Consider the following 13,511-nt stretch of genomic DNA (forward strand, 5'->3'; position numbering starts at 1 on the left):
CTCTTATTAAAAGGATCGAAAATCCGCAGAAAGAATTGACTTAAAATCAGAACCGCAAGTCCATTTCCGTGCAGATATTTCCGCAGCATTGTAACGAGCCCTGCAGCTGTGTGTACATCACATGACCAGCACAGATTTTGTATTCACTGCTAGTAAAATTGAACCATTGAAGGTTCCTATTGAATGACAGCAAGCAGATATATTGAAAAACGTGATGAATTGATACAGAAAATATACTGAACTATTGTATAAGAATAGAAATACCCCTTTAAGGTGACGTTTACGGTGTGGAATATTTACATGTGACGTGATGGAGGTCGGTTTTTTAGAATTCTTCCCCTTTGTGTTGCGGTCAGGACCCCGCTGCACTGCGCCGCCTCGTGTAACAATGTTCAGGTGTGTAAGTTCCTGGTGGAGTCCGGAGCGGCCGTGTTTGCCATGACCTATAGCGACCGACAGACGGCCGCAGACAAATGTGAGGAGATGGAGGAGGGGTACAGCCAGTGCTCCCAGTTCTTGTATGGTAAGTACCGACCAAGACGTTCAGTGCCGTATGTGAACGACGCAACAGCCGGCCACATAGAAGAAATATTCCCTTAAAGGGGAAGTTCACTCCTCTCAAACAACATTCTGATGTATTACCATTGGTTACAGGTGGCAGGCAGCAGTCCTGCACTGGGCTGCTCTATTATATGAAGGATCAGTACATGAGACTCAGGGCAATGGAATGATGAGCCCTTTATTAGACCTTGTTCTGCTTACGCAGCTGCAGAGATCGTTACAAGACCGTGATCTGATACGCTTAAAGGGGATTAGAAAAACATGGCGGCTTTCTTCCATAAACAGCGCCACACCTGTCCGCAGGTTGTGTGTGATATTACAGCTCAGTCCCATTTACCTCAATGGAGCGAAGCTGCAATACCAGACACAACCCATGGACAGGTGTGGCGCTGTTTCCTGGAAGGAAGTAACCATGATGTACTAGTCTTTTAAAGGGGTTATCCCACCTCCTCTTATCACCTATCGACAGGATGGGGCATAAGCATTTAATTGCTGGGGGTCCCACCGTGGGTACCCCGCACCGTTGAAAAAAAAAATACGTGGGTCCCGAGTTCACTTTCTATGGGACTGCCGGATATAGCCGAGTACAGTGCTCGGCTATCTCGGGCAGTCCCACAGAGATTAAATGGAGCGGCAGCGCACAAGTACGACCGCCTCTCTGTTCATTTAGGGGACTCCGAACCCCCTTTCTCTGGATCAGCGGTTGGACTCCGACCAATTGAACACTCATCACCCATCTTGTGGATAGGTGATGCGGCTCTGTGAGTAGGACTAAGTCAGTATAGGTAAATGAGTGTTTCCATTCACTGACAGCAAGCAAATGGTAAGGAATTGAAACGTAATGAAGCACTGTGTAACTTTCTCATATACTGTATATCCTGATTTATGTACATAAGGCCAGGCCGGAGGGAGAGTCCTCCATGTGAAGCGGTTTCGGGGCTGGAGTCGTGTTCTTGTCGGCGATCACTATGAATGTCTGGAATGTGGCCGATTATAGGTCTCCTGTTCTGCGCTGCTCCGGGCTGTGAAAATAATAGTTTGCGCGCTGATTAGATTACTCACCAGTGAACGCACATTAACTCTTTGGGGTTGGGTATGCAAGTAACATTTGATGGCTTCACACACCAGTGACTATTACAAGCGGCCCGCTGATCCTGCCGGCAATCTCACATCTGAGGGGCCATTTACACCGCCCAGTCAAATCGTGTTTTATTGGCCCAAAATCGCGAGAAAATGCAGCGGGTTCACAGTAACTGCGGCATTAAAACGCACCGTGTGAATAGACCCTTAGGAAACCAGGAAGGTTGGATTAAATCCTGTCCGATCGTATTGATTGTTCCATGATAAGCTGCACCAAATGTGTCTAGCAGCCGCTTCTCCCAGCCCCCACCATAGAAAGTACATGCTGACCTGTGTGGGCCTGTTTATGGTGGAGATGGTTGTGTTTAGTGCCGGACATTCACTGTGCAATGCTCATAGTCTGACCCGCTTTTCGCGGGGCACATAGTGTGGCACCAACCGCCTACAGGCCATTTAATGGCATCCTTGCAGCGAATCAGACTGGACCCAGCTGAAGGGGGAAGGGACTATATAGTAGCATAAGTTAGGGCCACATGGTGGTGCAGTCACAATAGTAGCGGCACTACCACATCACGGGCATGCGTCTACTCATCCTAGGATACCGTGGGGCAGAGCTTCTCCACTGTCACATTATATCCCCCCTGCAGATCTATAGGACACAAGGCTTTGGCTGCAGGAAGGGATATTACTATGTGATAACTTTACATCCCACGTGACACTCCTAGAGACGTTCTAACTGAATGTCCTCCAAATGTAAGATGTAGTGATCCTGTGACCTGTAGGCAAAACCAAACTTACCTGTATAGAAAGAAAGAAATCCCATATGTTCTGACAAGACGGCTGCTTCCTCCTATATAGGGGGCAGTATTATAGTAGTTATATTCTTGTATATAGGGGCAGTATTATAGTAGTTATATTCTTGTATATAGGGGCAGTATTATAGTAGTTATATTCTTGTATATAGGGGGCAGTATTATAGCAGTTATATTCTTGTATATAGGGGGCAGTATTATAGCAGTTATATTCTTGTATATAGGGAGCAGTATTATAGTAGTTATATTCTTGTATATAGGGAGCAGTATTATAGTAGTTAAATTCTTGTATATAGGGAGCAGTATTATAGTAGTTATATTCTTGTATATAGGGAGCAGTATTATAGTAGTTATATTCTTGTATATAGAGGTCAGTATTATAGTAGTTATATTCTTGTATATAGGAGGCAGTATTACAGTAGTTATATTCTTGTATATAGGAGGCAGTATTATAGTAGTTATATTCTTTTATATAGGGGCAGTATTATAGTAGTTATATTCTTGTATATAGGGGGCAGTATTATAGTAGTTATATTCTTGTATATAGGGGCAGTAGTATAGTAGTTATATTCTTGTATATAGGAGGCAGTATTATAGTAGTTATATTCTTGTATATAGGGGGCAGTATTATAGTAGTTATATTCTTGTATATAGGGGGCAGTATTATAGCAGTTATATTCTTGTATATAGGAGGCAGTATTATAGTAGTTATATTCTTGTATATAGGGGGCAGTATTATAGCAGTTATATTCTTGTATATAGGAGGCAGTATTATAGTAGTTATATTCTTGTATATAGGAGGCAGTATTATAGTAGTTATATTCTTGTATATAGGAGGCAGTATTATAGTAGTTATATTCTTGTATATAGGAGCAATATTATAGTAGTTATATTCTTGTATATAGGAGCAGTATTATAGTAGTTATATTCTTGTATATAGGGGCAGTATTATAGTAGTTATATTCTTGTATATAGGGGCAGTATTATAGTAGTTATATTCTTGTATATAGGGGGTAGTATTATAGTAGTTATATTCTTGTATATAGGAGCAGTATTATAGTAGTTATATTCTTGTATATAGGAGCAGTATTATAGTAGTTATATTCTTGTATATAGGAGGCAGTATTATAGTAGTTATATTCTTGTATATAGGAGGCAGTATTATAGTAGTTATATTCTTGTATATAGGAGCAGTATTATAGTAGTTATATTCTTGTATATAGGGGCAGTATTATAGTAGTTATATTCTTGTATATAGGGAGCAGTATTATAGTAGTTATATTCTTGTATATAGGGAGCAGTATTATAGTAGTTATATTCTTGTATATAGGAGGCAGTATTATAGTAGTTATATTCTTGTATATAGGAGGCAGTATTCTAGTAGTTATATTCTTGTATATAGGGGCAGTATTATAGTAGTTATACTCTTGTATATAGGGGGCAGTATTATAGTAGTTATACTCTTGTATATAGGGAGCAGTATTATAGTAGTTATACTCTTGTATATAGGGAGCAGTATTATAGTAGTTATATTCTTGTATATAGGGAGCAGTATTATAGTAGTTATATTCTTGTATATAGGAGGCAGTATTATAGTAGTTATAGTCTTGTATATAGGGGCAGTATTATAGTAGTTATATTCTTGTATATAGGGGGCAGTATTATAGTAGTTATATTCTTGTATATAGGGGGCAGTATTATAGTAGTTATATTCTTGTATATAGGGGACAGTATTATAGTAGTTATATTCTTGTATATAGGGGCAGTATTATAGTAGTTATATTCTTGTATATAGCGGGCAGTATTATAGTAGTTATATTCTTGTATATAGGGGGCAGTATTATAGTAGTTATATTATTGTATATAGGGGCAGTATTATAGTAGTTATATTCTTGTATATAGGAGGCAGTATTATAGTAGTTATATTCTTGTATATAGGGGCAGTATTATAGTAGTTATATTCTTGTATATAGGGGGCAGTATTATAGCAGTTATATTCTTGTATATAGGAGGCAGTATTATAGTAGTTATATTCTTGTATATAGGGGCAGTATTATAGTAGTTATATTCTTGTATATAGGAGCAGTATTATAGTAGTTATATTCTTGTATATAGGGCAGTATTATAGTAGTTATATTCTTGTATATAGGGAGCAGTATTATAGTAGTTATATTCTTGTATATAGGGGGCAGTATTATAGTAGATATATTCTTGTATATAGGAGCAGTATTATAGTAGTTATATTCTTGTATATAGGAGCAGTATTATAGTAGTTATATTATTGTATATAGGAGGCAGTATTATAGTAGTTATATTCTTGTATATAGGAGGCAGTATTATAGTAGTTATATTCTTGTATATAGGAGGCAGTATTATAGTAGTTATATTCTTGTATATAGGAGCAGTATTATAGTAGTTATATTCTTGTATATAGGAGCAGTATTATAGTAGTTATATTCTTGTATATAGGAGCAGTATTATAGTAGTTATATTCTTGTATATAGGGGGCAGTATTATAGTAGTTATATTCTTGTATATAGGAGCAGTATTATAGTAGTTATATTCTTGTATATAGGAGCAGTATTATAGTTGTTATATTCTTGTATATAGGGGCAGTATTATAGTAGTTATATTCTTGTATATAGGAGGCAGTATTCTAGTAGTTATATTCTTGTATATAGGGGCAGTATTATAGTAGTTATATTCTTGTATATAGGGGGCAGTATTATAGTAGTTATACTCTTGTATATAGGGGGCAGTATTATAGTAGTTATACTCTTGTATATAGGGAGCAGTATTATAGTAGTTATATTCTTGTATATAGGGAGCAGTATTATAGTAGTTATATTCTTGTATATAGGGGCAGTATTATAGTAGTTATATTCTTGTATATAGGGGGCAGTATTATAGTAGTTATATTCTTGTATATAGGGGGCAGTATTATAGTAGTTATATTCTTGTATATAGGGGACAGTATTATAGTAGTTATATTCTTGTATATAGGGGCAGTATTATAGTAGTTATATTCTTGTATATAGCGGGCAGTATTATAGTAGTTATATTCTTGTATATAGGGGGCAGTATTATAGTAGTTATATTATTGTATATAGGGGCAGTATTATAGTAGTTATATTCTTGTATATAGGGGGCAGTATTATAGTAGTTATATTCTTGTATATAGGGACAGTATTATAGTAGTTATATTCTTGTATATAGGGGGCAGTATTATAGTAGTTATATTCTTGTATATAGGGGCAGTATTATAGTAGTTATATTCTTGTATATAGGGGGCAGTATTATAGTAGTTATATTCTTGTATATAGGGGGCAGTATTATAGTAGTTATATTCTTGTATATAGGGGCAGTATTATAGTAGTTATATTCTTGTATATAGGGGGCAGTATTATAGTAGTTATATTATTGTATATAGGAGGCAGTATTATAGTAGTTATATTCTTCTATATAGTGGCAGTATTATAGTAGTTATATTCTTGTATATAGGGGCAGTATTATAGTAGTTATATTCTTGTATATAGGGGCAGTATTATAGTAGTTATATTCTTGTATATAGGGGCAGTATTATAGTAGTTATATTCTTGTATATAGGGGGGCAGTATTATAGTAGTTATATTCTTGTATATAGGGGGGCAGTATTATAGTAGTTATATTCTTGTATATAGGGGGCAGTATTATAGTAGTTATTTTCTTGTATATAGGGGCAGTATTATAGTAGATATATTCTTGTATATAGGAGTAGTATTATAGTAGTTATATTCTTGTATATAGGGGGCAGTATTATAGTAGTTATATTCTTGTATATAGGAGCAGTATTATAGTAGTTATATTCTTCTATATAGTGGCAGTATTATAGTAGTTATATTCTTGTATATAGGGGCAGTATTATAGTAGTTATATTCTTGTATATAGGGGCAGTATTATAGTAGTTATATTCTTGTATATAGGGGCAGTATTATAGTAGTTATATTCTTGTATATAGGGGGGCAGTATTATAGTAGTTATATTCTTGTATATAGGGGGGCAGTATTATAGTAGTTATATTCTTGTATATAGGGGGCAGTATTATAGTAGTTATTTTCTTGTATATAGGGGCAGTATTATAGTAGATATATTCTTGTATATAGGAGTAGTATTATAGTAGTTATATTCTTGTATATAGGGGGCAGTATTATAGTAGTTATATTCTTGTATATAGGAGCAGTATTATAGTAGTTATATTCTTGTATATAGGGGGCAGTATTATAGTAGTTATATTCTTGTATATAGGAGCAGTATTATAGTAGTTATATTCTTGTATATAGGGGGCAGTATTATAGTAGTTATTTTCTTGTAAATAGGGGAAGTATTATAGTAGTTATATTCTTGTATATAGGGGGCAGTATTATAGTAGTTATATTCTTGTATATAGGGGGCAGTATTATAGTAGTTATATTCTTGTATATAGGAGGCAGTATTATAGTAGTTATATTCTTGTATATAGGAGGCAGTATTATAGTAGTCATATTCTTGTATATAGGGGGCAGTAGTAAAGTAGTTATATTCTTGTATATAGGGGCAGTATTATAGTAGTTATATTCTTGTATATAGGAGCAGTATTATAGTAGTTATATTCTTGTATATAGGGAGCAGTATTATAGTAGTTATATTCTTGTATATAGGAGGCAGTATTATAGTAGTTATATTCTTGTATATAGGGGGCAGTATTATAGTAGTTCTTGTCAGGGCTGATATTCGCTAATAGTCAGGACAGTGGCAGAATGAGTTTTTAAGTTTTATTAGACCAGACAACTTGTTTCCTATATTCAGTTAATGGCTTTTTAAGAGGGAAGACGAGGTCGCCTTCGTGACATTTTCACTTCTAACACTGTCCAGGAACATGTATTGCTGTAGGTTTCCCGTGTCCTTGTATTTGTTCTTTGTGGGGTTTGTAGATATCTCTGGTGATTTTATGCTTTCAGCACACTTGGTGCGTAGTTGTAGCACTGACGGTGTGTGTCATGTGTATACACAGGTGTGCAGGAGAAGATGGGCATCATGAACCGAGGTGTTATCTACGCTTTATGGGACTATGGGGCTGAGAGTGATGACGAGATGACCCTGAAGGAAGGGGACTGCATGACTGTTCTGCACAGGGAGGATGACAATGAAACGGACTGGTGGTGGGCCCGCTTACAGGACAAGGAAGGATACGTCCCACGTAATCTACTCGGGGTAAGTAGTAGACCAATCAGATCTCACCATCATATGTAAAATGAAACCGAATCATTAAAGCTGAGTGACGACACATGGCGTTATTCTGCCTCTTGGCGCATTTCATCGTATGTTCTAGCCGATCCCTTCTTATGACCAGGGGAAGATGCCGCCATGTTTATTAGTTCTCACACACTTTAGAATGGGTTGGGGGTGTCCTGAGTTGGGGTACTCCTCTGATTTACATATCATACATGGTCGTTATAAAGTAACGCTTGTGTCGTTTACAGCTCTACCCGAGGATCAAACCAAGACAAAGAACGTTGGCGTAAATCTAATTCCGGGAGACAATTGTCCTCATTCCTCCTCGTGTCACCTGCAAAAATGAAGGATTTCAACATTTAGACTCAAGTGTTTGAATGGATTTTCCCAACCTCTGTATCTCCTAGAGACGGATATCAACTGGACTACAGGCCGCCTCAAAACAATGGCGCCCCCGGAGGCCGGCTCTGCTCTGTAATGTTCATCGTCACGTGTGCGACCAGTTCTGGCCGCCCCGTTTCCTCGTCTTGGGCGTTCACCGCGTGACTATTCACAGTCCGAACATGAACTAAGTATTTTTTACAGACTTTGAATTCTTTTTATTTTTTCTTCACTAATAGAAATCATTTCCTTTTTGCGACGTGTAGATTTAGGTATTTTACTAAAACATTGTTATATATTTATTTTATTTTTAGCTTAGACATTGGAAACCGAAAAGGCAAAAAAGATTTTAATAAAATGGTCTCGTTGTGAAGTGTAAAACATAAACTGGATGAGATGAAGATGAAGATGGCTCCCTGGTATTAATAATTTTCTAGACGAAACGAACGAACCTGATTGAGGCATTTACCCTAAAAAAAAAATACCCACCTCTGTCCCGCACCCATCTACAGAAGAGGGGTCTCTGGTGGGGAGGCTAATGACTGCTTTAGCCATTAATTTCTATGGGAGTTCTGGAAATAGCTGAGCACGCTTGGCCGCCTCTCCATTCCCTGCCAGGATGAGGTGGTTGGTGCCCCTGTCTGTAGGGTGGATGTGGACCCATGCTGGGAGCTGCATCTATCAGACTTATCAAATCTTTATAGATTTCCTGGTCGTGGACTAGAACACCACGAGCGCCGCAGATCTCATTGCTCTATTGGGTTTTGATCTGGTGACATCAAACTACTTGTCAGAACCTGAGATGATGTGCAATGTGTGACATGGCCTGCTGGGGGAGTAGATTGGGGTCACAATGGGCTGTACATGGTCTGTAAGGCCGGGTTCACATGTAATGTAAATACTGCAGATTTTCTGCAACGGACTGCCTGGTGGAAAATCTGCCGCGTATTACAGTAGCAGCAAAGTGAATGAGATGAACGCTCGTAAAACAGTTCACCAATTGGCCTGCGGTGCAGTGTTTTTAAACAACGTTCATTTATGCTGTGGAATCGCTGCTTTTCTGTTGCAGGTTTTCTCCATTAAATCCAATGGGGAGGTAAAATCCGCAACAAATAGATGTGGTTTTCGTGGCAGACAAGCCAATTCCGCCGCAAAAAATTGCAACTCAGAAAAAATCTGTATTATACTAAGGCCTTAGGCAGACGAATGGGTCAGTTTTGAGTCCATGAAAAACGGCTCCAAAGACAGCTCAAGAAGTGACAGGCGCTTCTTTTTACAGGGCTTTTTTTTTTACGTGCCGTTATTTAAGAATGAGGTGTAAAATAACGCCCCGTTGGAACAGAACGCCGTATTCCCCATTGAAATCAATGGCCACATGTTTGGCGGCGTTCTGCTTCCGGTTTTTCTGACTGTTTTGGGACGTTTACAGCCATAAAAATGGCTGAGAATAGCCTGTGTGAACATACCCTAAGGCCTTACCCAGATCGCTGCTTCTTTGACCAGCCCGGCCTCCAGGGGTGAAGTTTCATCCCATGTCACAACTGCAGCAGTCACATCAGATGAAACATCCCAGGAGGCCGGGCTGCAGCACGTCAGTGGGATCGTCACCATGGTTACAGCAGTGATAAGTATGAACTGCCGCCGGAATGTGGTGCGGTTTTTCAGACAATGTGCTGTGGGTTCTAGGTCTGATTCCATGCGCTATTTTACACAGCGTATCCGACCTGTATGAACCTGGCCTAGAAGTGATGAAAAGCAAATGGCCTAATTATGGTGAGAACTGCAGGAACGTGAAGATATCAGAGGTTAATCATCATCCATCCATCCATCCATCATCCTCCCCCCCCCCCCCCCCCAGAAATGAACAGATAAACGTCTCATGATTTAATCTCTTTATTGACCAACATGTGAATAAAATATCCCACAACACGCTGAACAAACCCACATCATATAAATATATATCATCGTGGCCGACCTCCAGTTTTGCATAGATCACTGTATTGGTGACTTGGAGTATTTAGGGACTACTTTTCCATCATTTTTATTTCTTTTTTATTCGAAGCGAAGACATGCGTGGAGCTGCAGCACGCCTATTAGAATCGGAGTCCGCATGCGGATACTGCGCCGACAGCTGCCCCGTCCGAACATTATTATAGGACTATTATGAAGCTTATTTTGCAGCTCAGATGCAGCAGTTACCCATCATCTTATCTCTTGGTAGTTTAGTTTCTCATAGTTTACAATCATTCTGATCTTTCTGTACTGAGAATCAGCTCTCCTGCTAATCTTGTGCTTAGACACAGTTGCCAATCTGGACAAGCAGGGCTGCAGTGTACAGCATGGGGGAGAGACATCCACAGCCTCTAAGTGAGGCAGGAGCCAAGAGTGAAGACAACTTGGTCTGATGCTTCCCTGCATTTTATTGACCTATAAATAGAATATTCAAGCCCATAGCTGGACAACTGACTTAGTCACTGCTAATGAATATAATCTCTAAATGACCATTTCTCCAGCAGGTGACCACAGGTGCTGTCTTATCTATAGAACTGCTGCTTGTGTTGTGTATATAATAATTAACGTGCTATCTATTTTCAGTCTATATATCTCATGCCAAAAATGGGAGCAAGCTTCTTGTGATGGCTGCCCGCCGCCATTGCAGTAGAGTAGGCAGGCTCTACAGCTGTACGTAGGTTATAATAGATCAGGGCTGACACAAAAATGCTGTCTTCTCTTGGTGTAGGAAAATACCTTTCCTTCCCTCATTATTTTGGGGGTAAGACATTTGTAAATAAAGAAATATCAAGGCATTTTGGTAGAAGGCAATCAAGTGATTACAGGTGTAAAGTAACGACACTACAGCTCTGAGGTTACTGTATACCAGCAATACAAATCTCCATGTGAAGGCCCCCAACAGTGAAATCATAGGTTCATAATCTCAAACAAGTCCTTTAAAGACAGGGTCTGCTCTTATTTCCAAAACAGTGCCACTCTTGTCCATGGGCTGCATCTGGTAGTGCAGCATTCACTTGAATGGGGCTAAACTGCAATATCAGACACCGTCTCAGGACAGGAGTGGCGCTGTTTCTGGACTAAGAGCAGATCTTTTTCTAATTCTGGAACACCCCTAAGATGATTTTCAGACATTATTTTCCCCTAAAAGGCACCAAAGTTCTAAATATAATGCTCAAGACTTATAAAAACTAGAATATAAACAAACTGATGTGGCCCATAGCAACCAATCAGAATGATTTTTTTTCTTATTTTACACCAATATATAAAAATGGCTTTGGATCCTGATTGGCTGTCGTCGGTCACATTACAGCGTGTGTTTACATGAATGGCGCACAATCGGTTGCATATTTCTTGCATTCATTGTCGTCGTGCACAGTAACTTCTCCAGTCTCCTCCTCACATTATAGTGAATGACAGCCACTGGAAGAGAAAGTCAGTCTAGTTACTGAAAGAGTTAATGGTTGTATTACCAGATGAACATAAATATATGTGGCTTTATTATTTAAAAGCAGCTGCCTGGCATTGTGTAGTAATAGGGGGAGGGGGTGCTTAAAAAAAAAATGTGGCAGCTGGGTAATCCACTAAAATAACTAAAGTAATACTTAGGCCACATGCACACGACCGTATGTTTTTTACTGTCCGTAAATAAGGATCCGTAGTCACCGCTATATGTGGCACCGTGTCTGCAAATACGGTCCGTAGTGCATCTGTATTTACAGATCCGCCCAAAAAAAAAAAAAAAAGGCTACAATGATAACTGGTCGCATAGCAACGCTTCCGCAAATACGGACGGCTACAGATCAACCTCCGTAGCCGTCCGCAATTACGGAAGCGCCCATAGACTTCTATGGGGCGTCCGTGCCGCAATTGTGGACAAAAGGACATGTTCTATACTTTGCGGATCATTTCTACAGCACGGACGCACATCCATAAAATATACGGAAAGGTGGCCGAAATAAGTGAATGGGTCCGCAATTACGGACGAAAAATACGGTCATGTGCATGAGGCTTTAACTAGTAAATCCCCAGAGCTCATTAAACCTCATTCACACAAGACAACCTCCCTGGGAATCCCCACATTTCGGATATAGCAGAGGCGATATAGTTCATGTACTTCTACTCACCGAGGTCATTGTGAGAGGCACCACGCCGCTATTTTCTGTATCCATTTTCTTGAAGAGTTCTGCAGATTAAAAAGTAGAATTATCACGGAGGTCGGTAACATCTCCAGTGAAAAACGATCATTGCGAGGGCGATTATACCACAACTTGTCTGCAAGGTTAGAAATACCAACTCCCGTTTCATGTGATGTAATATTTGGTAAAATTCTATCATTCCCATGATTTCTAGCGGGGGCTCTTTAGTGGTTTGCTGGCAGGGCATGCTGGGACTTGTGGTGTAGATCGCCGGTCTCAGCTACAGAGTGATTTGTGTCCATTGTCCGTGTGATCCGTCACTTACTGAACATGATCTCCAACCGCAGAAGACACCGCGCAAAGTTATCAAAGTCAACGCAGAGACTGTCATCCGCGAAACGCGCCACCAGCAGCTGATGCAGCTCCGAATTTAGCTTAAACCCTGCAAATATCAAGAAAAGAAGGGTGACGGAGTGAAAAGATCTGGAATGATTTCGGTTACAATGTATCAGATGATCGTCTCCTCAGACTACATAGTTTTTTTTTTGTAGTCTGTAACCATGGTGATGCATAAGTTTGCATAGGAGCTGTATACACAAAACGGTATTTGGAAAAGTGGCTTCCTTTTTCCACTTAAATGCAAAAAAATGGTTGTAAAGGTCTACAAACCCCTAAAAAAAAATAAAAAAAAAAAATTGCTTCCTGATCTGCTCCAAAAACCACCACAAAATTAATTTTCCCATTCATATACATCTGGATAATGTTTTACCGCATGGAAAAAAATACACTTTTACAGGCAAATTTCCCTTGTGTAGATCTCAAAAAATTATATTTTTTTTTTACCAACCTGCTTTTTCTAGAGCTTTCCTCATCTCATAGGCATTCATTGTTCCTGAGCGATCCACATCGATAGCCCTATAAATTGTCTAGTACAAAAAAAATATTTTTTTATGTCAGTTCTACAATACATCACTAGATGGCAGCAGAGCTACAATTTAAAAAAAAAATAAAAATTATGTCGATTATAGATCCATTCTACATTACGCCACTAGGTGGGGTGGCAGCAGAGCGGCACTGTATCTTAACTCATGGGGTTAATCCTTTTTACAGCAATGTAACAGTAAAAACTGGATACCGATTGGTTACTATATGCAACAAGTTCAAAAATTGTATATTTTTTTTTTTATACAAAAAGGTCCGGTGATGAGCCTTTCATGGGTTAATTGCGGTCTTTTGGTTTTCTACGTACTATTGTATTATGCATTGGATAAATGTCAAG

At 38.8% G+C, this 13,511-nt stretch overlaps 2 protein-coding genes across 7 annotated transcripts in view; one reads left to right on the plus strand and one right to left on the minus strand.

Annotated features, from left to right (window-relative positions):
- TP53BP2 (tumor protein p53 binding protein 2) overlaps positions 1-8,491 on the plus strand; it is a 44,790-nt gene extending 36,299 nt beyond the window's left edge. For all 6 annotated transcript variants that reach the window (XM_075863399.1, XM_075863400.1, XM_075863402.1 and 3 more), the window contains 3 exons: positions 357-523; positions 7,483-7,682; positions 7,952-8,491. In XM_075863399.1, the coding sequence (XP_075719514.1) occupies positions 357-523; positions 7,483-7,682; positions 7,952-7,993 (409 nt within the window). In that variant the 3' untranslated portion in view covers positions 7,994-8,491. The remainder of the gene's footprint in view (positions 1-356; positions 524-7,482; positions 7,683-7,951) is intronic.
- A 1,470-nt stretch (positions 8,492-9,961) lies between these two features.
- LOC142760290 (calpain-2 catalytic subunit-like) overlaps positions 9,962-13,511 on the minus strand; it is a 37,714-nt gene continuing 34,164 nt past the window's right edge. Inside the window, exons 18-21 of the mRNA XM_075863407.1 lie at positions 13,080-13,158; positions 12,558-12,674; positions 12,221-12,279; positions 9,962-11,516 (exon numbers count right to left, since the gene is read on the minus strand). Of these exons, the coding sequence (XP_075719522.1) occupies positions 11,493-11,516; positions 12,221-12,279; positions 12,558-12,674; positions 13,080-13,158 (279 nt within the window). The 3' untranslated portion in view covers positions 9,962-11,492. The remainder of the gene's footprint in view (positions 11,517-12,220; positions 12,280-12,557; positions 12,675-13,079; positions 13,159-13,511) is intronic.

The sequence above is a fragment of the Rhinoderma darwinii genome, chromosome 4 (genome assembly GCF_050947455.1).
Source record: "Rhinoderma darwinii isolate aRhiDar2 chromosome 4, aRhiDar2.hap1, whole genome shotgun sequence".
Lineage (NCBI taxonomy): Eukaryota > Metazoa > Chordata > Amphibia > Anura > Rhinodermatidae > Rhinoderma > Rhinoderma darwinii.